The 26,361-nt window shown below is 42.3% G+C and overlaps 1 protein-coding gene across 8 annotated transcripts in view; it reads left to right on the forward strand.

Annotated features, from left to right (window-relative positions):
* LOC129707784 (voltage-dependent calcium channel subunit alpha-2/delta-1) overlaps nt 1–26,361 on the forward strand; it is a 492,487-nt gene that overhangs the window by 290,518 nt on the left and 175,608 nt on the right. For all 8 annotated transcript variants that reach the window (XM_055653085.1, XM_055653086.1, XM_055653087.1 and 5 more), the window contains 3 exons: nt 7,899–7,968; nt 20,249–20,299; nt 20,401–20,500. In XM_055653085.1, coding sequence (XP_055509060.1) covers nt 7,899–7,968; nt 20,249–20,299; nt 20,401–20,500 — 221 coding nt within the window. The remainder of the gene's footprint in view (nt 1–7,898; nt 7,969–20,248; nt 20,300–20,400; nt 20,501–26,361) is intronic.

A 26,361-nucleotide genomic window follows, 5' to 3' on the forward strand; every position in this document is an offset into this window, starting at 1 on the left:
CCAAAAACCTATGGGTTAATTTGGTTGATACAATTATAAATAGTTCCTGGTGCGTGTTGGATAGTGATGGTGTGTGGGGATCGCCGGGAGGTGCGGACTCAGTGGGCTGAAGGGCCTATTTCTGCACTATATTACTAAACTAAACTAAAATAAACTAAACTAAAGAAACCCATCAGAAACAGTGGAAGGAATGCACCACCTGCCTCTCCATCAGGCTCATCCCCTCCCACGTGTGACTGAATCGATGTTGGTCCCACCATCCTTGGAGCCCACAGAACTGGAGTGGAAACAAACCAACCGTGACTTCAAGGGACTCTCTGCAAAGGAAATAAAGAGGTTACAGGTTTTTAAGTGCTCACCCAAGTCACGTTTTTAATATGATGAGTGTTTCTATCTCCACTACTCATCTGGGCAGACTCCCATTGCTTCTTGAGTGAAGAAAATCTGACTTAACTTCCATCTGATTCTGATTCAAATTAACTTAAATTTTTGTCCTCAGCTACTGATTCGCCTGCTATGTGGTTCTCTTTGTTTAAATAAATCCATTAAATCCTCCCTCATTTCGTAAGAAAACAAACGTAGCCCATTTGCCCTCTTGCTGTAACTAATTATCTCCAACCCGAACATTCTCTGGTTTCTTCTGCAACTCCTCAAGTGGTATTTTTGCCGTGGTGCAGTGACCAAGTGGTGCTTTGACCAAAATCCGATGAAAGGAGCTGAGCGAGAAAATCTATTCTGACTCAACCAAAACCACATCCATGATTACTTCAAGTGAGAGATTTGGAGTCTAGGCACTGGAGTGATCCAGACATTCCTCTCTCCTTGAAGATTGAAGATCGAAGCCTTGTATTTTCTCAACATGCCCAGGTGGCAATATGTTGTGCAGTGCCCTCAACTTTGGTCTTGCCCGCTTCTCTTTTCTTCCATCCTTGCTTGCTTGCTCCTGCGTGATAGTGTCCCTCACAAGGATGTCCACAGACATTGGCATACTGGTCTGGAGCAGCCCTGATTGTGGAAGGTGGGTCCTTGGTAACCTGGTTGTTTTCAAGGTTAAATATGAGGAGAAAGAAACTGGGCCAACAATTCTCTATTGTAGGTGTCGCGTAAATTTCCAGATCCGGTTCCTTTCCGGGTCAGATGCTCCATACGTCAGCTGATGCCGGTAGATTTCTGTCCCATATTTCTTCATCTTTCTTAGCATTGTTGCACCTTGAAGAAAACCCAGGACCCTGAGATTGCGGCTTCACTCGGCCTCATTTGAAAAACGTGGTGGCAAAGTTTGGACCACAGGGGACATCAGGAGAATCAATTTTTGAATCAGAAATCTGTCAGATATTACTTCTGTTGCTGGCCAGTGAAATAATTTGCCTTGATTTAAAACTGGAAAAGTGCCAAAAATTGAATGGAATTGCAAGGCTATTATTCTTTAAAAAAATTGAGTGGGCACTAGACACAAAGATCGAAACTTATTCCATGGAGATAAAATGTCAGATCTGTTTCCCTGAAGCTTATATCATGCTTACAATTTCCTGCCTCTGACGGTGTTTTACTGAACATGATTTACATTTTGCCGAACTTGTTTGATGACTCAGAGATAGCGAGTGCCTGTCACTCTGGATCCATCAGTTAAGGATTCAGTTAAAGTTCAATTTCCATAGACCCACTCGGTCTTCAAATGAAAAGCAATGACATCTCACAGTGCTCTGCTATCAGAATGCAAAATCAGGATGGTAGCAAGTGAAATGTTTACACAGATGGGTTGTCAATTGATTTACTACAACTATTTTTTCTTATATCTGGAAAAATACCGAATGAGTGGAAAAACTGAAATTGAATTGTAGAATCATCCAGTACAAAAACGACCATTTGTCCCATCATGACCATGTTGGCCAATATGGCCTAGTTTTATTATACCTTCTGAAGAAGGGGCCTGACCCAAAACATCACCTACCTATGTTCTCCAGAGGTGCTGCATGACCTGCGGAGTTACTCCAGCACTTTTGTGTTTTGGTTTGTCAACAAGTATATACAGTTCCTTGTGCATATGATTTGCTTATATTACTTCATGGTTGTTGTTCTGGAGTGTTGTACATTATGGTTCTTCATATGGTCACCTTGGTATCTTTTAATTGTGGTGAGAGTTTCAGCCTCCAGGACCTTTCAAGCAGTGAACTCCAGGAACCTTCAGCACAAAAGTCTTTTCCTTAACTCCATCTGCAGCTGCGTGCCTTGTTACTGAATTCTCTGCTATCGAAAATGGTCTCTGCTGTCCATCCAGTCTGGGATCTCATTTCATCCATCTTGGTGCACATCCAGTGACCTTCTGAACAAAGCAACCCAGATGTCGAGCAGTCTTTCTGTAATTCTCCAACAACATCTTTGTAAATCTCCAGAGGAACTTCAGCATCTGTGGAGGCTGATGTTTCTGGTCGAGACTTTGTATCAGGATTGAGATTGACCTGTTTTTACAAAATGTTAAATGGTCAGCTCGACATAGACTACAAGACTTACACCAAACCCAAACTAATTAGGAGCAGACGAGGGCATTTGACCCAATTTTTGATCCCAGCTACAAAGACAGATGTATACAGCAATTCGTTCTTCCCCCGCACAATTAAAGCATGGAATAATCTCCACCCAACTATAGTTACCCAACCAGATGCAACTAAATTTAAAGTAGCTCTTTCTTCCCAATAACCCTTTCTGGCTTAAGCCCTCCCTTCACCACCTCCAGTTTAAATTCCATTTGGAATATTTTGGAGGACCAAGAAACCAAGAACCAAGATCCGTAGAGGAGAGATAAAGAAATGATTACAATGGGTGAGACGGGCTGGTAAACTAGTAATTTTAAATTGACAGCTGAGATGTGCAGTTGCTACAGAAACTGTTTCTATCTCCTTTGGATGTCCGTCTACCATGATGGCCATTTCTCCGGTGAATGGATCTGCATAAACATGTCGTAAGTCAAAGTTTGTTTGCCTCTGGTCAGTAGTTGAGAGGAGCACTGGGAAATATTCTTCATTGCGTATGTATTTGAACGTTCACCCTATTCATTCCCCTGGTACTCATGTGGCATTCAAGGGTTGTGAGGGATCTTTCGTCTAGATTAGCAGTCAAATCATCAATCCAAATGTGGGTGTTTTAGATTACCTTTCTCAGGTTCCCTGATACCTGCAACCTGTACACTTCCTCATCTTTCACCTCCTTTACCTACATGCTGTAAGGTACATACTGTACTGTGAAGAACAAAGGAATAGCAGTCTGCTTAAGATGAATTTGGAACACTGCCAAGTTCGGCACTAAATATGTCCGTGAGCTTGACCAATATAAGTGATCCACCTAATTTCGATGCTTTTGACCTCTCTGATCTTGCTTTGCCTTTTATAGCCACTCAGCCTATGAAACTTGATCCTTGTCCTGGGCCAATTATGAGAAGAAGTCTTGCTTTGCTTTCACCACATCTCATTCTAACTTTACCTATTGTTTGGAGTATTGTGTTTAATTTTGTTCACCCTGCTATAGGAAGGATGACATTAATCTGGTAAAAGAGCATCGTGAAGATTTACGATGATGTTGCCAGGTCTTGAGGATCTGATCTATAGGGAAAGATTGAGCAGGCTAAGGCTTTATTCCTTGGAGTGCAGGAGCCTAAGGGATGATCATACAAAGGTGTATAAAATCATGAGGGGAATTGACAGGGTGAATGCACAAGGTATTTTACACAGGGCAGGGGGATCAAGAACCAGAGGATATAGGTTTATGGTGATAGGGGAAAGATTTAACAGAAACGTGACGGGAAACGGTTTCACTCAAAGGGTAATGGCAGGGCTCTCGCTTAACTTTTTTTCCCCTGTTGCCAGCCGGGCAACCTTGGCAGCTTTGTAGGTTGCCAAATGACAGTTTAGGTGGTCATTTAAGATGGCTGCATGACCCGTGCGATAATGTGCTCAGACAAAGCGCATAGTTACCAGTCGGAATTATACTCAATGAAGCATTCACATATTATTTCTGCTTCAAATAAAGTCACAAACTAAACATTCACCAATCAAGACATGATATATCCCACAATGACATGCAGCAAAATTATAAGACAGTATCTCAACTCTTTTTACACATTGTAATGAATGCAATTTCTATTAGTTCTTTCCACTTCCAAACAAAAATGTGGTTGGATTATTCAGCGTATGATCAACCTGTGTCAATAAATCCTGGACCATGGTAACATATATGCGTACGTATAGTTGTGAATGTTGCTCATTAAATAACTACAGTACTGATACTCCATATTAAGAGCATTGATTGGCCGTTAAAATGAATTCTGTAATAACATGTCAACGGTAGCAGTGACAATCGAACACTGTAGTTTTAATGTTTCACGTGTTCACAATTTAATTAATCCATCTTTATGGATTAAAACAAATAATAACATTGGGAATTAAAACACATTTGATTGAATTCCGTTATCAAACATAGTCAATATTAGCTCTGAAGATATTTCTAGGACAATAGGGTCAGGAAGCAGTGTGTGTGTGAATCAGTGCGGGGTGGATAGATGGCGGGGGGTTAGAAAGCAGTCGGTGCAGAATGGATGGATTGAGGCAGGTGAATTAGTACGTGTTGGTTGGAGTAGGTAAAATTGTGAGGGGAGAGCACGGGGGATGTCAGTGGTGTTGAATGGTGGGGGGTTCAATACGGGATGGATGCGGGTAGACAAAAGTGCTGGAGAAACTCAGCGGGTGAGGCGGCATCTATGGAGCGAAGGAAATAGGCAACGTTTCGGGTCGAGACCCTTCTTCAGACTGTTCCCCCCCATTCTTCTTGAATGGGAGGGTCAGTACAGGATGGATGGGGGTGGTGATCAGCGCAGGATGAATGTGGGGGGGGGGGGGTCAGTACAGTGTGGATCAGAGGGTCTGTGCAGGATGAATGGGGAATCACTACAGGATGAATGGGGGAAGGTGCAGGATAAATGGAGGGTGGGTCAGTGCGGGATGAATGTGTGGATTAGTACAGGATGACGGTGTTTAGTTGCCCGGCGGCGCTTTGAGTGGTCAATGGCACCCGGGCAACCATTAATTTCAAGCCCTGTAATGGGTATATGGAACAAGCCTCTAGAGGAGGTAGTTGAAGCAGGTACTATAACGGCATTTAAAATACACTTGGATAGGTACATGGATATGGAAGGTTTAGAGGGATATAGGCCAAACGCGAGTAAATGGGACTAGATTAGATGGGCATCTTGATCGACATGGACTAGTTCTGCTGAAGGGCACATTTCCATACTGTGATTCTATATGCCTCTCACCTTCAACTTTTCCCCAGTGTAGGTGAATTAGTGCTTGAACATCATTGTACCATCAGGGCAATATGACTTGATCCACTAGTGCTTGCACAGTCTACGTAGTTGTGGAATGGTTACGTTTCTAGGCCAGCAGGCAGAGCTCCGATCCAATGATCCAGAGCCACGGGTTCAAAACAGACAGTTGTAGCTGGAGAATTTAAATTCACATAATTAAACAAATCCAGGTCATTTTAGTAAAACGCCAATACCATCAGTAATAGTGGCAATGGAACAGCTGAGTTGTCATGAAAACTCATCTGCTTCCCTCCTGTCCACCCTCTTACCCAGCCTTGCCTGCATTGATTCCAGACAAGCCGATCTTGCAGACTGTAATCTTGACAATAATCTCTTAACTAGCTCCTCGGTTCAACGGTAGTTACGGATGGACAATGAACAATAGGATTGCCAGTAATGCTCACAAACTGGGAATGAATAAATAGAAACAAAAAGCAATGTATTTACAGTAGGACACTAGTGTCTTTGTGGTTCGTTTACATTTCTGCCCAGTCAGCTTTGTACTGCTTGGTGGTTGACTTTGGCTTCCTAGGTTCTTAATCTCAGAAGTGTACTTAGTATCAGACATGATCAGGGATCTCGGGAACTGAGATTCAGACAGCTGAACTGATACTCTTCAGGAATACAACAGTGTCTGTGGAATTGAAGGCAAATTATTTACAGATATTTGGATAAAGCAGGGCAGTGGCCCATAGAATCCATGAACATGGAGATGGGGCATTCTGCCCATCATGTCCATGCCAACCAGTGGGTACCCATCCACATTAATCTATCTTTCAGCACCACCTGGCCCATAGCCTCCTAACTTGATAACTTAACCAAGAAACAGCCATGGTCAATTGATTTAAATTGACTTGCTCTGTACTATTTGTATCCATTATACCACTTTGATACAATGATGTAGGGGGTTGTAATAGTTCTGACAAGTTGCTCACTGTGATAAATCATTTTAGGAACAAAAGTGATAAACTATGGCATACGTATAAAATTGTGAATTGCATTAATGAAAGATTTGTCTTCAAGTGTCAGCAGTACCTTATTAATGGAAGTAGTTAAAATGTAAATTTGCAATATTGTAATATTGTCGGATATTATAGAATAATGCCCCTGTCCCACTTAGGAACCCTGAACGGAAACGTCTGGAGACTTCGCGCCCCACCCAAGGTTTCCGTGTGGTTCCCGGAGGTTTTTGTCAGTCTCCCTACAGGCTTCAACTACCTGCAACCTCCGGCAACCACCTGCAACCTCCGGGAACCGCACGGAAACCATGGGTGGGGCGCAAAGTCTGCAGAGGTTTCCGTTTAGGTTTCCTAAGTGGGACAGGACCTTAACAATGCAGTTGTTCAGTGACTGAAGTTACTGGGCCAGCAGTCAGTCTTCTGAAGCATTGATCCAAATATGTGACTTCAAATCTAGCTGGGAAATTTAAGTTTAATCTATTTAACATTTTTTAACATTAAACATTTTAACATTAAATTTAACATTAACTTTGTCCATGAAAATGTTGTAAAAACCCATCTGGTTCACTCATGAACTTCAGGGAAAGAAATGGCCTGCATGTAATTAAAAAACAAACCAACCCTTTTGCCCATCTATGTCAATGTCACTTGTCCACGTTAGGATGGCATCCATCTATATTTTGCCTATTTAAGTGTCTGTCTAAATGTCTACTACACATAATAATTGTCTTTGAACATCCCACCCTCATTTCCAGCGCATTCCAGATATCAGCTGTCAAAATAGAAAACAATTAGAGAAATACAATAAATGCTGTAAATGCTAGCAATATGTTAAAACTCAGTGAAAAATCACCCTGTGTCACATTCAACTACACAGAGAGAAAAGTGAAAAAAACTATCCAGAGCACCTTCCTATCCTAATCAGGGCTAATTCTGTAATTCTTTGCATTGGTTACCAATCATTAAATAACCATCTGAACAAGCAACTAGTGACAAAGTAACATAAGCGAACTAGCAGTTCATTAACTACAATTATAACCCAGTTAGATCGTAAGACCATGAGGCATAGGAGCAAAATTCAGCCCATCAAGTCTAACCTGCCATTCTAGCGTGGCTGACCTATTTTTCCCTCTCAACCCCTTTTTCCTGCTTTCTCCGAGTAACCTTTGACGGCCTTACTAATCAAAAACCTGTCAATCCCCACTTTAAAAATACCCAAGGTCTTGGCCTCCACAGCCTCTCTGTGCAATGAATTCCACAGTTTCACCACCCTCTGGCTGATGAAATTCCTCCTCGTCTTCATTCTAAAGGTAAGTCCTTTTATTCCGAGGCAGTGCCCTCTGGTTCTAGACTCTCCCACTACTGGAAACATCCTTTCCACGTCCTTCAATTTATCATCAGCAGCACTAACCATGGATAATGGATTGCACCATAATAATGGATTGCACACAAAGGAGCATAAATCCCTTGTTTCATCAAGGTTCAGCCAGTACAAAGTCAGGTTCTTCGTTGAATTCTTTGGGTTTGTTGATATCGATTTAATCAGTGCTTTCCCCAGGCTCAATCTTCTGTTTACTTTTCAGCATCGCCCTGGGTGGATCTAACAAAGTCTGCCAACAGGATTGACCTGTACGATGTCCGGAGAAGACCATGGTGAGTAGAAATTTACACACATTCGTGGCTCTCTTCAATACTTAATGTTTATTTACAATGAAGGGAACATTGAGGGAATAAAAAAGAATAAAACTAGCATTTGTTGTGGGTTTTACGAGACCGTTCTGAGCGCCGATGCATGGCAGTGGTGCGAGTTGCTTTGAGGATTTGCTGAGCCAACACAGCAGGAAGCAGCTTAACTAATGTGTGCAGACACAGGAAGAGTTACTAAGTGCATAGTTGAGTTCAGTAGCTCTGCAGTGCTTTTATTTAGTTTACTGCAACTCTATTTCAGGGAAGTGAAAACAGTATAAAAATGTACTCAAATCAATTGTGTGGATTTTATTTAAGCCTTTAATTGTTACAAGACATTGATTGATTCACAGTGCACTTTCATTGTGGGTCAAGATGTCAATATAACGTGATATAGTACCCAGCCATATAGCATAGGGGGCTTTAGTTCAATTCACTTAATTATATCATCTCTGTTGAGCTGGCGGTGAGCAGCATCCCTTTGTGCCCGTAACAAAGGAGAATAACTATGTGGCAGGAATATAAAAGATTTTATTTTAAACCTCTCCAGGAATTAAAACTGAAGGCATAAAAGCAAACTTGCACCATTCAATGAATATTCTATGTTGAGGCAAACAACAAGATGCTGCTTTTACAAAGCTATTTCTGATATTACCTTTAATTCTTGTTTCTGTTCCTCACCTGAACTTATTGGCTGATAGAAACATAGAAATTAGGTGCTGGAGTAGGCCATTCGGCCCTTCGACCCTTCGAGCCTGCACCGCCATTCAATATGATCATGGCTGATCATCCAACTCAGTATCCCGTACCTGCCTTCTCTCCATACCCCCTGATCCCCTTAGCCACAAGGGCCACATCTAACTCCCTCTTAAATATAGCCAATGAACTGGCCTCAACTACCCTCTGTGGCAGAGTGTTCCAGAGATTCACCACTCTCTGTGTGAAAAAAGTTCTTCTCATCTCGGTTTTAAAGGATTTCCCCCATCCTTAAGCTGTGACCCCTTGTCCTGGACTTCCCCAACATCGGGAACAATCTTCCTGCATCTAGCCTGTCCAACCCCTTAAGAATGTTGTAAGTTTCTATAAGCTCCCCTCTCAATCTCCTAAATTCTAGAGAGTATAAACCAAGTCTATCCAGTCTTTCTTCATAAGACAGTCCTGACATCCCAGGAATCAGTCTGGTGAACCATCTCTGCACTCCCTCTATGGCAATAATGTCCTTCCTCAGATTTGGAGACCAAAACTGTATGCAATACTCCAGGTGTGGTCTCACCAAGACCCTGTACAACTGCAGTAGAACCTCCCTGCTCCTATACTCAAATCCTTTGCAATGAAAGCTAACATACCATTCGCTTTCTTTACTGCCTGCTGCACCTGCATGCCTACCTTCAATGACTGGTGTACCATGACACCCAGGTCTCGCTGCATCTCCCCCTTTCCCAATCGGCCACCATTTAGATAATAGTCTGCTTTCCCGTTTTTGCCACCAAGATGGATAACCTCACATTTATCCACATTATACTGCATCTGCCAAACATTTGCCCATTCACCCAGCCTATCCAAGTCACCTTGCAGTCTCCTAGCATCCTCCTCACAGCTAACACTGCCCCCCAGCTTAGTGTCATCCGCAAACTTGGAGATATTGCCTTCAATTCCCTCATCCAGATCATTAATATATATTGTAAATAGCTGGGGTCCCAGCACTGAGCCTTGCGGTACCCCACTAGTCACTGCCTGCCATTGTGAAAAGGACCCGTTTACTCCTACTCTTTGCTTCCTGTTTGCCATCCAGTTCTCTATCCACATCAATACTGAACCCCCAATGCCTTGTGCTTTAAGTTTGTATACTAATCTCTTATGTGGGACCTTGTCGAAAGCCTTCTGGAAGTCCAGATACACCACATCCACTGGTTCTCCCCTATCCACGCTACTAGTTACATCCTCAAAAAATTCTATAAGATTCGTCAGACATGATTTACCTTTCGTAAATCCATGCTGACTTTGTCCAATGATTTCACCACTTTCCAAATGTGCTGCCCTCTCTCTCCTTTATCTGACACTTTGGGCCATTAATACTCCGTGGATGATGGAAATGTGTATGTCCTCCGCAGAATTGTAAAATAAGCTTAAAATGTAAAAATATCACCACCCTTCCCCCTTACCCTTCGGACAATGCCAGTCCACGTATTGCATTTACTTGGGTGTACATTATGTCATTTTCCCCAGCTGTGAGGTGGGGCAGTTAATGAACAGAGGGGCCTTTCCCATCACTTGGCAACAACCAGCAACCGAAGTCTGAGCCTCGATGAGCAATGGTTACTTTGGGCTTTCACCCCCCCCCCTCGTGGACAACTGGTTCAACATCATTTACTGTGGCCTTACTGTAATGAAAATCTTGTAAATAATGAGAATAACTTTGACTTCAAAGAAATTAATGCTCCGCAACTCATTAATGTTTCATCAATTTCAGTTTGTGGACTCCTCCATTCAAGATAGTTGGTTGATTGAAGGGTTGATGGGACATCTGCAAATCCATGGTGTTGTGATTGACTATCTTTTGCAATTAAAACACAAAGTACGTGCTATAACTTCAGGACAAACGCTCAACTAAGAAAGCCAAGACTAAAGCCGTAGTATTATCTAACTATCGAACTAAATATACTAACTTACATGATCAGTCGGTGAACTTGCCCCGGGGGAGGGCACAGGTAACTGCACTGATACAAGATACAAGATACATTTAATTGTCATTTGGACCCCTTGAGGTCCAAACGAAATGCCGTTTCTGCAGCCATACATTACAAACACATAGACCCAAGACACAACATAATTTACATAAACATCTGCACTGGAAGCAAGTATTAAACGGGCTTGTGGAGCAATTGACTACTTCCTCTGAAGACGATGGAAAGAAAAATTGAATCCTGACTAGGTTAACTAAAGGAAGGAGGAAATGGAGGATGAGCAGGGAAGAAAATACATATTTCAGTCATGTGGGGGAGAAGAATAACATTGAAAATTGATAAAGGGGATAATGAAGGTACAGTGGTCAGGGGAATGTCCTGCATGCTGTTCTGCCAGTTAATTTGAGGTTTACGTGGTTGGAATTGGAGAAATGTCTGGGCATCATCCATTAATTAATACATTGCTTGCAGCTCAGTATGTTGGGAGTGCCAATCAAATATAATGAATGATGCACTCAGGCCTCCTGAGTCTCTCGTCTCTGCGCCACACTATCATGTTCTGTGGTCTTCGAGGTGCTCAACGGATTCTTTTCTTATTCTGCATTTCCACGAAGCCTATAAATCTTATGCAAATTGCCAAAGAATTGGGAGCAAAAAGGGCTGACCTAGTCATTTTAATTGCACAGCATGTTGGAACACATTAGAATAGCTGCGGTGAAGGAATATCACATTTAATTACAGCACTCAAATGCAGTTTTGAGTTATTTGATTAAACATCTGTTTTTAAACCATCTATATCTGTATTATCCCTGCTCCAACGGTTTTAGAAATTGGAATTTTCTGGCCGTGCGATGGAATGCGCATTCGAGGCAATGTAGCTGATTGGTGATAGCTCTTCATTGCCATTAACTGTAATACTAAGTTAAACGCATACATGTCTGGCACTGCACAAGATGGAAATGATAAACAGCAGAATGTAGCACGTGAAGCACAGCGACCTAAATTTTCAGGCAAAAAAAAAGATAGAAAGTGAGGTAATTACAAGAGGGAACTGAAGGTAGAAAGCGGCGGAAGTGAACAGCTGACAATTGCCATGGTGATTTTAAGATCCACATGTGAGAAGTGGGAAGCTGCCTTTGCAATCCGGCGTTGGGTTTATCTTGGAATGTGTTCTGAAGGGTTGAGATCTCTCTTTGTGGAAAAGCACTGGGTCCTCATTCGTATTTAGGGCTGTCAACCGTCAATCTAGGTGTCTCCTAGAATGAGACCTGGAAATTTCAGGCACTGTTATTCTCTGATCACAGAATGTAGATAGTTTATATTTACTGTCTTAGCTTTTGCATGCACTTTATTCTAAATTTTAATAGATAAACAAATGAAATGTGGATGAAATTTCAGCACCAATTCTTAAAGGCAAATCACATATTTGGACATGATCAGGACTGAAAAAAAAGTTGGTAGGAAATAACAATGTGGGAGGTGAGTGAACTTACCTCAAACAGTTTAAATGGTGCTCAAAAGTGCTCCATTCATCAGGGGCACAATTTAAATTATAAACACATATCCTTTTGAATTTGATGTGAAGTATGTTATTATTTTCTTGTGCTATTCCTGTATATTCTGAATAATATTCAAAGCTGGTTAAGAGAGAAGCTGCAAATAAAGGAACAATAATTAAGTATGGAGGAGGGAACTGCAGATGTTGGCTTAAACCGAAGATGGACACAAAGTGCTGGAGTAACTCAGCAGGACAGGCAGCATCTCCGGAGAGAAGGAATGGGTGATATATAACCATATAACAATTACAGCACGGAAACAGGCCATCTTGGCCCTTCTAGTCCGTGCCGAGCACTTACTCTCACCTAGTCCCATCTACCTGCACTCAGACCATAACCCTCCATTCCTTTCCCGTCCATATACCTATCCAATGTATTTTTAAATGATAAAATCGAACCTGCCTCCACCACTTCCACTGGAAGCTCATTCCACACAGCTACCACTCTCTGAGTAAAGAAGTTCCCCCTCATGTTACCCCTAAACTTCTGTCCCTTAATTTTCAAATCATGTCCTCTTGTTTGAATCTTTCCTACTCTCAATGGAAAAAGCTTATCCACGTCAACTCTGTCTATTCCTCTCATCATTTTAAAGACCTCTATCAAGTCCCTCCTTAACCTTCAGCGCTCCAAAGAATAAAGACCTAACTTGTTCAACCTTTCTCTGTAACTTAGGTGCTGAAACCCAGGCAACATTCTAGTCAATCTCCTCTGTCCTCTCTCTATTTTGTTGACATCTTTCCTATAATTTGGCGAGCAAAATTGTACGCCATATTCCAGAATTGGCCTCGCCAATGCCCTGTACAATTTTAACATTACATCCCAACTTCTATACTCAATGCTCTGATTTATAAAGGCCAGCACACCAAAAGCTTTCTTTACCACCCTATCTACACGAAATTCCACCTTCAGGGAACTATGCACAGTTATTCCTAGATCCCTCTGTTCAACTGCATTCCTCAATTCGCTACCATTTACCATGTACATCCTATTTTGATTTGTCCTGCCAAGATGTAGCACCTCACACTTATCAACATTAAACTCCATCTGCCATCTTTCAGCCCACTCTTCCAAATGGAAGGAATGGGTGACATTTCGGGTCGAGACCCTTCTTCAGACTCAAGGAGACTCAAGAAGTCTGAAGAAGGGTCTCGACCCGAAATGTCACCCATTCTTTCTCTCCAAAAATAATTAAGTTATAGGACCAATCATTATGTATGACTGTTAGCGGATGAAGTTCAGATTCAATTGAAGGAGTTTGTCAGTGTTGGGCTTCTTAATGACTGCAAGCAGAAAATAAAACTGCCTACACTTTAGACAGGTGAATGCCACAGGGTTTGGTACTTAGATAAATTATAGGTGATGCTATGCACTGCTTTTGGCACAAGTACTTGTGTCGGACATGCACCTTACCACTCAAGTGCAAATGCATATGCACTCATTTGAAATTGATTTTAGTATCATTAATGAGTAGCAATTATAAATACATCAGAACGGCTATATGTATTGCTGAGCACTCATATCCTGCACATTTCTGAATGGCAGCTACGATCGTTTCTAAAAGGGATGGTCTCGGAAGTTAGACATGGTTTCACCAGTTAATTATCATTTCTGTGCACTGAAATGTGGCAAAAGTATTGCTAGTATCTCTCAGATATATTTGCCACTAAAAGATTTTCTTGTTTCGAAGGTAATTCTAAAGGAATGTAGTGTGTTACATTGTTAGAATTGTCCTTTTATATTGTCCAAATTATATTTCTATTTCTTGAAAGAATGAATTGGATTTTTGACATCCTTCACAGAATGGTATTTGTTGATATGATTCAGAAACTGACAGATTTTGCTGAAAGTATAAGAAAGCATTGACAAGAGGTGCAGGTACTTCACATCGAACAAACTGAGTGATGGACATAAAGTCTATCCATGGTGTTCTTCCAACTGCCTGCTGCTTTTGTTGGTGTTGATTGTGTCATCCTGCACCAGCACTCAGCTTTTGCCTGGTTGCACAAAATCATAGTCACCTGGTTCAATTCTGAACCCACTCAGTCATAGAAAAACATAGAAACATAGAAATTAGGTGCAGGAGTAGGCCATTCGGCCCTTCGAGCCTGCACCACCATTCAATATGATCATGGCTGATCATCCAACTCAGTATCCCGTACCTGCCTTTCAGTATCCCGTACCTGCCTTGGAAATAGGAAATAGTCATAGGAAAAGTCTTCTGCAGTGTTCGTTCTGTGTTCCCACGGTCTTGGCCTGGCTTCCTCTTATTTTGCACCTGATGCCCATCATCTGATATCACTGACTCAGTTTCAAGTGTACATTAGCAACTCCCAGTCCCACCCCCCACCACTGCTCCTCTCGACCACTCGACTGCCTCTGATTCCCCAGACTGCTGGTTCAACATTGAATTCTGGAAGGGAAGAACATTTTTCCAGCAAAATATTGGGAAGACTACAGTTATTTTCTTTAGAACTGTTACAAACTCCACTCCCTCGCCATTGAATCTGTATTTACTCTGATAGGTTGCTTGCAACCTTAGTGCTTTTGTTAACTCGAGACGAGTTTTGGTCAATATATCTGCACTGACACTGTGACTGGACTGCACTGCCAAGCCTCAATTCATCTGCTATTAATACTCTCTTCCATACCCTTGTTATCTCTAGGCTTTATTTCAAGGGAGTCTACATTTTCCTACCATGGTTTGCTCACTGTAAACTAATGTCATCTTAAACCCAGCGTGGAGCATAAAGAAACGGAACCGTGACCAGCCCGACACCCAGCCTGCACTCCAGAGGCTGCCCTGCCCTTCAGTAAGATCATGGCTGCTCCTGTGTGTATATTAGACAATAGACAATAGGTGCAGGAGTAGGGCATTTGGCCCTTCGAGCCAACACTGCCATTCAACGTGATCATGGCTGATCATCCTGCCTTCTCCCCATATCCCCTGGCTCCGCTATTTTTAAGAGCCCTATCTAGCTCTCTCTTGAAAGCATCCAGAGAACCTGCCTCCATCGCCCTCTGAGACAGAGAATTCCACCAGACTCTCTCTCTGTGAGAAAAGGGTTTCCTTCGTCTCCGTTCGAAATGGCTTACTCCTTATTCTTAAACTGTGGCCGCTGGTTCTGGACTCTCCCAACATCGGGAACATGTTTCCTGCCTCTAGCATGTCCAAGCCCTTATCAATCTTATATGTTTCAATGAGATTCTATCTCATCCTTTTAAACTCCAGAGTGTACAAGCCCAACTGCTCCATTCTCACATCATATGACAGTCCCGCCATCCCGGGAATTAAACTTGTTAACCTACGCTGCACTCCCTCAATAGCAAGAATGTCATTCCTCAAATTAGGGGACCAAAACTGCACAACTCTGTACAACTTCAGAAGGACCTCTTTGCCCCTATATTCGATTCCTCTTGTAATAAAGGCCAACATGCCATTCACTTTCTTCACTGCCCGCTGTACCTGCATGCTTACTTTCATAGACTGATGTACAAGGACCCCAAGATCCCGTTGTGCTTCCTCTTTTTCTCAATTTGACGCCATTTAGATGGTAACTCTGCCTTCCTGTTTTTGCTACCAAAGTGGATAATCTCACTTTTATCTGCATTAAACTTCATCTGCCATGCATCTGCCCACTCCCCCAACCTGTCCAAGTCACCCTGCATTCTCATAGCATCCTCCTCACAGTTCACACTGCCGCCCAGCTTTGTGTTATCTGCAAATTTGCTAATGTTACTTTGAATCCCTTCATCCAGATCATTGATGTATATTGTAAATAGCTGCGGTCCCAGCACCGAGCCTAGCGGTACCCCACTAGTCACTGCCTGCCATTCTGAAAGAGACCTGTTAATCCCTACTCTTTGTTTCCTGTCTGCCAACCACTTCTCTATCCATGTCAGCAGTCTACCCCTAATCCCATGTGCCCTAATTTTGCCCACTAATCTCTTATGTGGGACATTATCAAATGTTTTCTGTAAGTCCAGGTACATTACATCCACTGGCTCTCCCTTATCCATTTTCTGGTTACATCTTCAAAAAATTCCAGATGATTAGTCAAGCATGATTTCCCCTTCGTAAATCCATGTTGACTCGGACCGATCCTGTTACTGCTATCCAAATGTGCGGCTATCTCATCTTTTATAATTGACTACAGCATCTTCCACATCACCGATGTCAGGCTAACTGGTCTATAATTTCCCGTTTTCTCTTTCCTGCCTTTCTTAAAAAGTGGATAACATTAGCTACCCTCCAATCCACAGGAACTGATCCTGAGTCTATAGAACATTGGACAATTATCACCAATGCATCCACGATTTCTAGAGCCACTTCCTTAAGTACCCTGGGATGCAGACCGTCAAGCCCTGGGGATTTATCAGCCTTCAGTCCCATCAGTCTATCCAACACCATTTCCTGCCTAATGTGGATTTCCTTCAGTTCCTCAGTCACCCCAGATCCTCTGGCCACTACTATATCAGGGAGATTGTTTGTGTCCTCCATAGTGAAGACAAATCCAAAGTACCTGTTCAACTCATCTGCCATTTCCTTGTTCCCCATAATAAATTCACCCTTTTCGGTCTTCAAGGGTCCAACTTGGTCTTAACTAATGTTTTCCTCTTCAGATACCTAAAGAAGCTTTTACTATCCTGCTTTATATTCTTGGCTAGCTTACCTTCGTACCTCATCTTTTCTCCCCGTATTGTCTTTTTGGTTATCTTCTGTTGTTCTTTAAACATTACCCAATCCTCTTGCTTCCCACTCATCTTTGCTACGTTGTACTTCTTCACTTTAATTTTTATACTGTCCCTGACGTCCCTTGTCAGCCATGGTTGTCCCTTTCTCTCCTTGGAATCTTTCTTCCTCCTAGGAATGAACTGATCCTGCACCTTCTGTATTATTCCTAGAAACACCTGCCATTTTTGTTCCACTGTCATCCCTGCTAGTGTATCTTTCCAGTCAACTTTGGCCAGTTCCTCCCTCATGGCCCCATAGTCCCCTTTATTCAACTGCAACAGCTGCAACACTGACACCTCTGATCTACCCTTCTCCCTCTCCAATTGTAGATTAAACCTGACCATGTTATGGTCACTGCCTCTTAATGGCTCATTAACCTCGAGGTCCTTTATCAAATCCAGTTCATTACATAACACTAAATCCAGAATTGCCTTCTCCCTGGTAGGCTCCAATACAAGCTGTTCAAAAAATCCATCCCAAAGACACTCTACAAAGTCCCTTTCTTGGGGTCCAGTACCAACCTGATTTTCCCAGTCTACCTGCATGTTGAAATCTCCCATAACAACCATAGCATTACTTTTGCTACATGCCAATTTGAGCTCCTGATTCAACTTGTGCCCTATGTCCAGGCTACTGTTTGGGGACCTGTAGATTAGTCCCATTAGAGTATTTTTACCATTACAATTCCTTAGTTATATCCATACTGACTCCACATCTTCTGTTTCAATGTCACCCCTTGCAAGGGACTGAATTTCATTCCTCACCAACAGGGCAACCCCACCCCCTCTGCCCACCTGTCTGTCTTTTCGATAGGAGGGACACCCTTGAATATTCAGTTCCCAGCCCTGGCCCTCTTGCAGCCATGTCTCAGTAATTCCCACAACATCATACTTGCCAGTTTCTAACTATTGTTTCACTTCCTTCATCCATCATCTCTGCACTTGCTGTCTGTATTGTATCGATTCTAGATTCACATTTTGGCGTAAAAATCTCTCGAAGGCCTTGCCCCATCCTGTCTTTGAAATCTCCTTCACTCCTATAACCCTATTGAGGGTTGTAGAGGTTGTGTTCCCATACACATCCATCTTCTTTTCAGCAATTGATGACCTCTAGATGCCTGACTTTAATTGCTGACTTGAGTTGACTGCACCTTAAATGACTTTGACCCAAGGCTCTGAACCTCCTTTTCCTACTTTCCTACTTTTGTAGTTCCCTTTAAAACCTGAACTTTGTAATCAATGTTTTGCTCATCTAACAAAGGTGGCCGGATGTCAAATTGTGATTCACTGTTCTCTTCTGTTAATTGCCATGGGATGTTTGCAGTGCGCAGGGTGCTATGAAAATAGAGGTGCCTGATGCTGTAAATCCTAACATAGGTATCAAGCACTTCTTTTTGTGCTCATGTTAGAGATACTGAGGATGTATTTTTCTGAGGTAGGTCCTCAGGGACTCTCAGAATGGCGTTTCCATCCCTATTCTCCAGATCTCAGATGGGCGATGGGGCCAGGATCAGACCAGCAAACTCTGCCATGGGTGTGATGGCAGCTGGGTAGAAGATGCAATGCTGAGGCGTTGGTCAGGCTGTATTTGGAATACTGTGAGCAAATGTGGGCCCCATATCTGAGGAAGGATGTGCTGCCTCTGGAGAGGGACCAGAGGAGGTTTACAAAAATGATTCCAGGAATGAGTGGGTTAGCACATGATGGACGCTTGATAGCACGGCGCAGTACACTGGAGTTCAGAAGGTCGAGGGGGGACCTCATTGAAAATTACCAAATAATGAAAGTCATAGATAGAGTGGATGTGAAAAGGATGTTTCCAGTGGTGGGAGAGTCTAGCACCAGAGGTCATAACCTCGGAATTAAAGAGCGCTCCTTTAGAAAGGAAGTTAGGAGGAACTTCTTTAGTTAGAGGGTAGTTAATCTGTGGAACTCAATGCCACAGAAGGCAGATTTCTTAATTAGAACGGGTGTCAAGGGTTATGGGGAGAAGGCAAGAAAATGGGATTAGAAGGCAGAGATCAGCCATGGTTGAATGACAGAGTAGACTCGATGGACTGAATGGCCTAATTCTACTATAACTTGTGAACTTGTGCAGGAGCTTTGGGAGGCCTTGTGCTCCTTCTGCCAATGTGGCTGGACTTCCTGATGGTCAATTAACCACCCCCCTGACATCAGTCTGAAGAAGGGTCTTGACCCAAAACTTCACCCATTCCTTCTCTACAGAGATGCTGCCTGTCCCGCTGAGTTACTCCAGCATTTTGTGTCAACCTACAAACCCACACGTTTCTGTGACGTGGGATAAATCTTGAACACCTAAGGGTAGCCCTTGCAGTCTCAGGGAGAACTTGCTAACTCCGATAGCATAGGAGATCAGGACTGAACCCGGATTTCTGGCCCTGTGACACATGAGCACCATTAGCCTCACCACTGCAAGAAAAGTCAGGAGTGGCATCGGATCCAGGGCTCCTCATAGGCAGATAGTAGGGTTCAGATGTCAGATTGGGGTTTGGGATGGGAGTGACCATGATCCAAGTGTTGAAGGGAGACACAGATCAGGAACGTGGTTCCTTACCCTGAGGGGGTGCCCGTGGCACACAAAGGGTTGCTTGATCAGAACCCAGGTGCAGAGAGGTTGTTGTATCAATATCTTGCTGGAGCTAATGAACCATTAATGCATTTGCTACATCAACATTTTGAGTATGGATTGGAATTGACACCATAATATGTATTACTGAAATGGAAAATATATCATCCACAGAGTGATTAACTACTGGAGGGATCCACGTTGCATTTCTAATGTGCCTGGTTTCTTTCCCACTGAGGAAAAACAGTGGCAACCTTCCAGATTTCTCGGCCCACACTTTCTTCCTTAACCATCTGCATTGGCATTAATCACTTTTTTCCTCCAGTGCATTCTATAAATGAACTAAGTAATGGCATCCTTGGTGTCAACTTGATTAAAACCCCAGGCCTTGGCTCTTGCAGCAGATGAGTTCATTCCGCCCAAAGTGCCCGCTGTGTCTTTATAAAATCTACTCAATGAATGCCAGCCTATGTTCTTTCACTGCAGGCACATTATTACATTATTATGCTTTGTTCAAACAAGATATGCTTCTGCATTGCCTCTAAAATTTGATACATGAACAAGACTGGAAGTAAACAATATTACCCCACATGCACCGCCAAGTAGTTGTACTATGTTTAAAGTGATTTTGTTGTACTACCTCTTGTTCTAAAGTTAGTGATCGCTAACTGATTTGTTTCATTTCACAGGTACATTCAGGGAGCTGCTTCACCCAAGGACATGCTGATTCTTGTAGATGTGTAAGTACTATCGAAGTACAGCAGAATATTGTAGTTGGTACTTTTCTTGTGGAAGTTAAAATGTCTGACAATTTCTTTGCTCTCTTTTCCATTATGAAAAGGAGCGGCAGTGTCAGCGGACTGACATTGAAACTAATTCGGACGTCGGTTTCCGAAATGCTGGAAACGCTCTCTGATGACGACTATGTGAATGTGGTTTCTGTGAGTATTTACAGCAGTCAGTTGCATTGAATTGCCCGTGTGATAACCTGCTATGGTATTTGTGGCCAGCAAATCCTTTTACAGGGGCACAGATAATCCTACCTCATAACCCCAGCATGGAAGCTACACGCAAAAGGACAGGAGGTCATGGATTGAACCCTCAACCACACTTGAGCTCTACTGTTGTTGCTCTAACATATCTTCCCAGTTGTCACTGCTCCCGACCCCAACGACCTAAATCCCTATCACTACATCTAAAGTCTACAATTCAACACAATGCTGAAGGCATGAAAATAGTTGCAGCAGAAGCTTTGGAAAGAGCATGTTTGAAGGAATAAAACATATTTTATATATAATTCTGCACACAGTTTTAAATGGAGTCAATGCAGAGTAAGAAGCATGTCATTAACTGGTGTCAAACTGTGCTCTGTGGGAGGTCTTAATTATATCCAATATGTGAATCAGCTCCAGGGATCGCTCAGCAGTTTTGATTAAATAAAACATTTATTTTTGAAGTAAATACATTTGGCAGGTTGGATTGAATTGTTTTTCTCATGCACATTTGTGTCTTCCAAGATAATACATTCTCAGGGGTAGCATCCAATATGTGGCTGCAGGGAGAAATTCCCTGTGCCACACAGTTTAAGTGGTGGTTTGGGCATCATATGAGCCCAACGGTGACCATGTTTGCCATTGTTGTCATTGATTGAACATTTAAAACTTTGTCTAATGCAGCAAAGAGTTACACCGAAAGCCACCTGGTGGAACATACACAAGAGACTGGTTGAGGTTTAGATTTATTACTGTCACGTGAACAGCGGTACAGTGGAAACCTTTGTTTTGTATGCGACCCAGTCAGATCAGATAATGCTATATCTAAATCCCATTAAGTTAAACTCATACAGTAGGTAGAGCAAAGCGGAAGATTCAGAGTGCAGATTATAGTCCTCATTGATGGGTACTATCCTCGGGTGATTGATAGTCGGCGTGGACTTGGTGGGCCAAAAGGCCTATTTCTACGCTGTATCTCTAGGCTAAACTAAACAGATACAGTGAAAAGCTTTTGTTGCGGGCTATCCAGTTAGCAGAAAGAAAATGCATGAATACAATTGAATTGAATAAATGTTATTATCCAAGTATGTATACATACAAGGAATTTGCCTTGCTCGCAAGTAACAACACGATATACAGTAGACAATTAAAAATGAAATATTATAATTTAAACATGTGAAGAATGAAATAAAATACCAGGGCAAAAGGAAGCTAGAGACTTTTGGCTGTTGAGTAGAGTTACTGCTCATGGGGAAAAAAGCTGTTTGTATGTCTGGCTGTGGCAGCTTTGACAGTCCAGAGTTGCCTTCCAGAGGGAAGTGATTCAAAGAGTTTGTGGCCAAGGTAAGAGGGGTCAAAGATGATCTTTTATTGCAGTCGTTGGTGTAGAGAGAGTAAAGGAGAGGGGAGAATACACAGCCTAGCGGTGCTCCTATGCTGAGGGTCTGTTGGTCCGAGATGTGCTTTCCTAGCCTCACATGCTGCTTCCTGTCTGCCAGGAAGTTGGTGATCCACTGACAGAGGGGTTCAGGCACAGTCAACTGGGAGCCATTTTTCAGTGAAAAGATACATGATGAGGGAATAACGTGTAGTGCAAGGTAAAGCCAGCAAAGTCTGATCAGGGAACGTCCGAGGGACACCGAAGAGGTAGAGGTAAATAAAAGTGCTCGAGAAACTCAGCGGGTGCAGCAGCATCTATGAAACGAAGGAAATAGGCAACGTTTCAGGCCTATTTCCTTCGCTCCATAGATGCTGCTGCACCCGCTGAGTTTCTCCATCAGTTTTGTCTACCTTTGATTTTCCAGCATCTGCAGTTCCCTCTTAAACAGGTAGAGGTAAATGTCCAACTTGGCTTCTGACAGAACGGCTGCTCCTCTCAAACCCTGCTTTACTTTATTTCCATGGTGGATGACAACAATGTAGTAGGAAGGAACTGCAGACGTTGGTTTACACCGAAGATAGACATAAAGTCCTGTAGTAACTCAGCGGGACAGGCAGCATCTCTGTTGAGAACGAATGGGTCCATCCAGAGGCTCAGTCTGAAGAAGGGTCTCGACCCGAAATGTCACCCATTCCTTCTATCCAGAGATGCTGACTGTCCCGCTGAGTTACTCCTGCATTTTGTGTGTATCTTTGGTAGATGACAACAAAGCAGCAGTAAATGCTTTGCTCATTGCAGAAATTAATGCTATTTGTGGAGTGAATCCAATTGCTGCATTTGCTGGATTCACTTTAGGCGGGAAGGTAAAAATGAATAATTATCATGTCTCTTTCTTTAAGTCCAAGCTAAGAAGTGACAACAGCACATCCTTCAAGTTAAGATGGCATTTAACTTATTAGTGTTTTATTCTTTGATTAGCTGCGGTAATTGTCCCATAAAATTAGTCAATCTCTTTATCTGAGATCTGCGATAAAGGTTTCAGGGCATTTGCAAAACACAGTCCTCAGTTGATGTGAAATCTGTTTCTCTGGGATATCTGTAGGATTTTGATTCCTTTGCAGTAGATTTTGTTTCCATATTCCTTGGTGAATGAATGAGTGTTGAATCATATTCTCCATTTCCATTGTAGCTTATGCACTGCAGGAGAAGTGTTACAAATTGAAAACTAATCAGCAGATTTAGATAAATCCCCAGCACGTTACCTCTCCTCAATATACCATGATATATATTCAGATATTGTCTTTATGGAAACATTGAAAATAATTAGATATTTTTAGTATTTGGCTTCAGTGGATTTATACAAAATTAACATCAATTAATTTGTTATAGTTGCCCTGTTTTTTGACCTAGCAAGAACATTATCAATGTACCCTGTGGTGATTTGTCTTGTTGGAGACAAATAACTTGTACACGCATTCAAAGAGAATGGAAACAGTTACCAATTCTTCCAATTTGTACTGCTGTACCTGTCTTTTTACAATGTTTTTTTTCCATATGTACAGTCAAAACATAATGGAGTGTTTTATCCTGAACGTACCCATAGAATGTGGACACCTACACACCGAAACATATACTATTACTAATGTAATGTAGATATTAAGATCATAAGATCATAAGTGATAGGAGCAGAAATAGGCCATTCGCCCCATCAACTCATTATACCATTCAATCATGGCTGATCTATCTCTCCAAAACCCATTCTCCCCATGGCTAACCTCTGACACCTGCACTAATCAAGAATCTATCTATCTTTGCCTTAAATATATGCACATACTTGGCCTCCACAGCCTTCTATGGCAAATAATTCCACAGATTCACCATATTCTGACTAAAGACATTCCTCCTCTTCTCCTTCCTAAAAGAATGTCCTTTAATTGTGAGGCTATGACCTCTAGTCTCAGACTTTCCCACTAATGGAAACATCCTCTCCACATCCACTCTATCCAAGCCTTTCACTATTCTGTGCGTTTCAACGAGGTCCCCCCTTATTCTTCTAAACGCCAGCGAGTACAGGCCCAATGTCATCTAATGCTCATCATATGTGAACATTAACAGAACTGAAAAGGCAGGATCACCTTTAAAATAATTGAGTTCCAACAGTGAAATTAAACCGAGCGCAACTAGAATCCTTCACCTTATTGACAAGCACTAAATGTTACTGACATATGTGATTCAAGTTCAAGTTTAAGTTACATTCATTGTCACCTGCACCAATCGGTACAGTGAGATTTGAGTTACCGTACAGCCATACAAATAAAATAACACAATAGACAATAGGATTTAACATAAACATCCCCCACAGAACCTCAGGAAGAAAAAAAATGTATAATACATTCACTTTTTCACTTTGAGGTGCAGCCACTGCCAGGTGATGGGAAGAAGTGTAGCAGCCTTCTGGCATGCAGCAAAGTTCCAAGTGAACCATTTGGGTTTTCATGTTGGAACTAGCAGCGTTGAGAAGGGATCACAGTGATAGGCTCAACTCTTCTTCAATGGTGCAATAGGGGCATTTGTGTTTATTCAGAAGGTGAACAAAATGCTGCCACCTCTGAAAGAGTGTGCTTTAGAACCAAGAAGAGTAGAGCAAAGAAAAGGAGTAGGTGACGTTTCGGGTTGAGACCCTTCTTCAAAGTCTTGACCCAAAACATCACCAATTCAATTTTTCCAGAGATGCTGCCCGGCCCATTGAGTTACTCCAGCATTTTGTCTATTTTCAGTGTTAACCAGCATCTGCAGTTGCTTCCTACACATACAACAGTACAGGCCAGGAATAGGCCCTCAATCCGCAGTGTCTGTGCAAGTTAGTTAATGTGATTGATTAGAACGTGAATCCACAATTTGCACGTTCTGAGGCAAGGATGCTGCCATTAAATGAAGATTATCTCTAAATCGAATTAATAAATTAATAGGAACTATAGGTTGTAATAAATCGAGCAGTTTGTTCACAAGTGGGCACCATCAAGTTATAAGTGAATGTGGTCATTAATTTTTGTAGTGAATTATAAGTGTAATGGAGTGCAGGGCAACAGTGCATTTATGTAATCACCTACAATCACAAATTAATTGTGAAGTGAGCTGCACTGACTTAATAAATGTGCAGTTTTGGAGCCACATCAAATCAATACATGGATGGAGCATGGTATATTAGTCAGTTATTGGAGCAGTCGCATATAAAAAAGATATAAGTAAATGAGGAATTGATTGCTGGTGAATTTGCAGGTAGTTCAAGTTTACACTTATTGTCACATACACCAATTGGTACAGTGAAATTTGAGTTACCATGCAGTCATGAATAAAAAGAACACAATACACAATAGAATTTAACATAAACATCCCCACACAGCAGAATCAAGGTTTCCCATTGTGAGGGAAGGCAATAAAGTTCAGTCACCTTACTCTTTGTTGTTCACCCGTGGTCGAGGCCTTCTGAGCCCTCCGCAGTTGCCGCTACGGCGGCCCGATGTTCAGGCCCTCTCGCCGGGATGATCGGAACTCCGACAAACGGAAGAATATTCTCAGCGGCTTGGAGTTTCCGAATTGTTCATTTAATGAAATTGAGTAAGCTGTTGTCAAGCCGGAAAGGGTACAGTGAATATTTACAAGGATGTTGCCAGGGCTGGAGGGTCTGAGCTATGGGGAGAGATTGAGTAGGCTGGGAATCTATTCCTTGGAGTGCAGGAGGATGAGGGGTGATCTCATTGAGGTGTATAAAATCATGAGAGGTATAGATCGGGTAGATGCACAGAGTCTCTTGCTCAGAGTAGATGAATCTGGAACCAAACGACATAGGTTTAAGGTGAAAGGGTAAAGATTTAAAAGGAATCTGAGGGGTAACTTTGTCACACAAAGGGTGGTGGATGTATGGAACAAGCTGCTAGAGGAGGTAGTTGAGGCAGGGACTATCCCAACATTTATGAAACTGTTAGAAAGGTACATGGATAGGACAGGTTTGGAGGGATATGGACCAAACCCAGGCAGATGGGAGTCGTTTAGCTGGGACATGTTGGCCCGTGTAGGCAAGTTGGGCCGAAGGGCCTGATTCCACATTGTATCACCCTATGAGTAGGAAAATTGCTGAAGGGAATAGGTACTGAAACTGGAAATCTTGATTCAATTCCACTGATATTATGGAGGGTTCTTTTAAATCATGTGGAAGGAAGGGTGAACCTTTGATATTGTAATGGTTTTCCATTGAAGGCTGAATGGGGCTCCACAGATGCCTGGGGAACTGTGCTGACATCTTGGTAGCATTTCATTGATAATCTGATTTCCTAGCACTCTTCATTAAATCCAGATTTGGCGCTAATGTTGGCTTATTGTTGTCACATGCACCAAGATACAGTGAATTTGTTCTGGGTACTATCCAGTC

The sequence above is a fragment of the Leucoraja erinacea genome, chromosome 22, assembly GCF_028641065.1.
Source record: "Leucoraja erinacea ecotype New England chromosome 22, Leri_hhj_1, whole genome shotgun sequence".
NCBI classification, from domain to species: Eukaryota; Metazoa; Chordata; class Chondrichthyes; order Rajiformes; family Rajidae; genus Leucoraja; species Leucoraja erinaceus.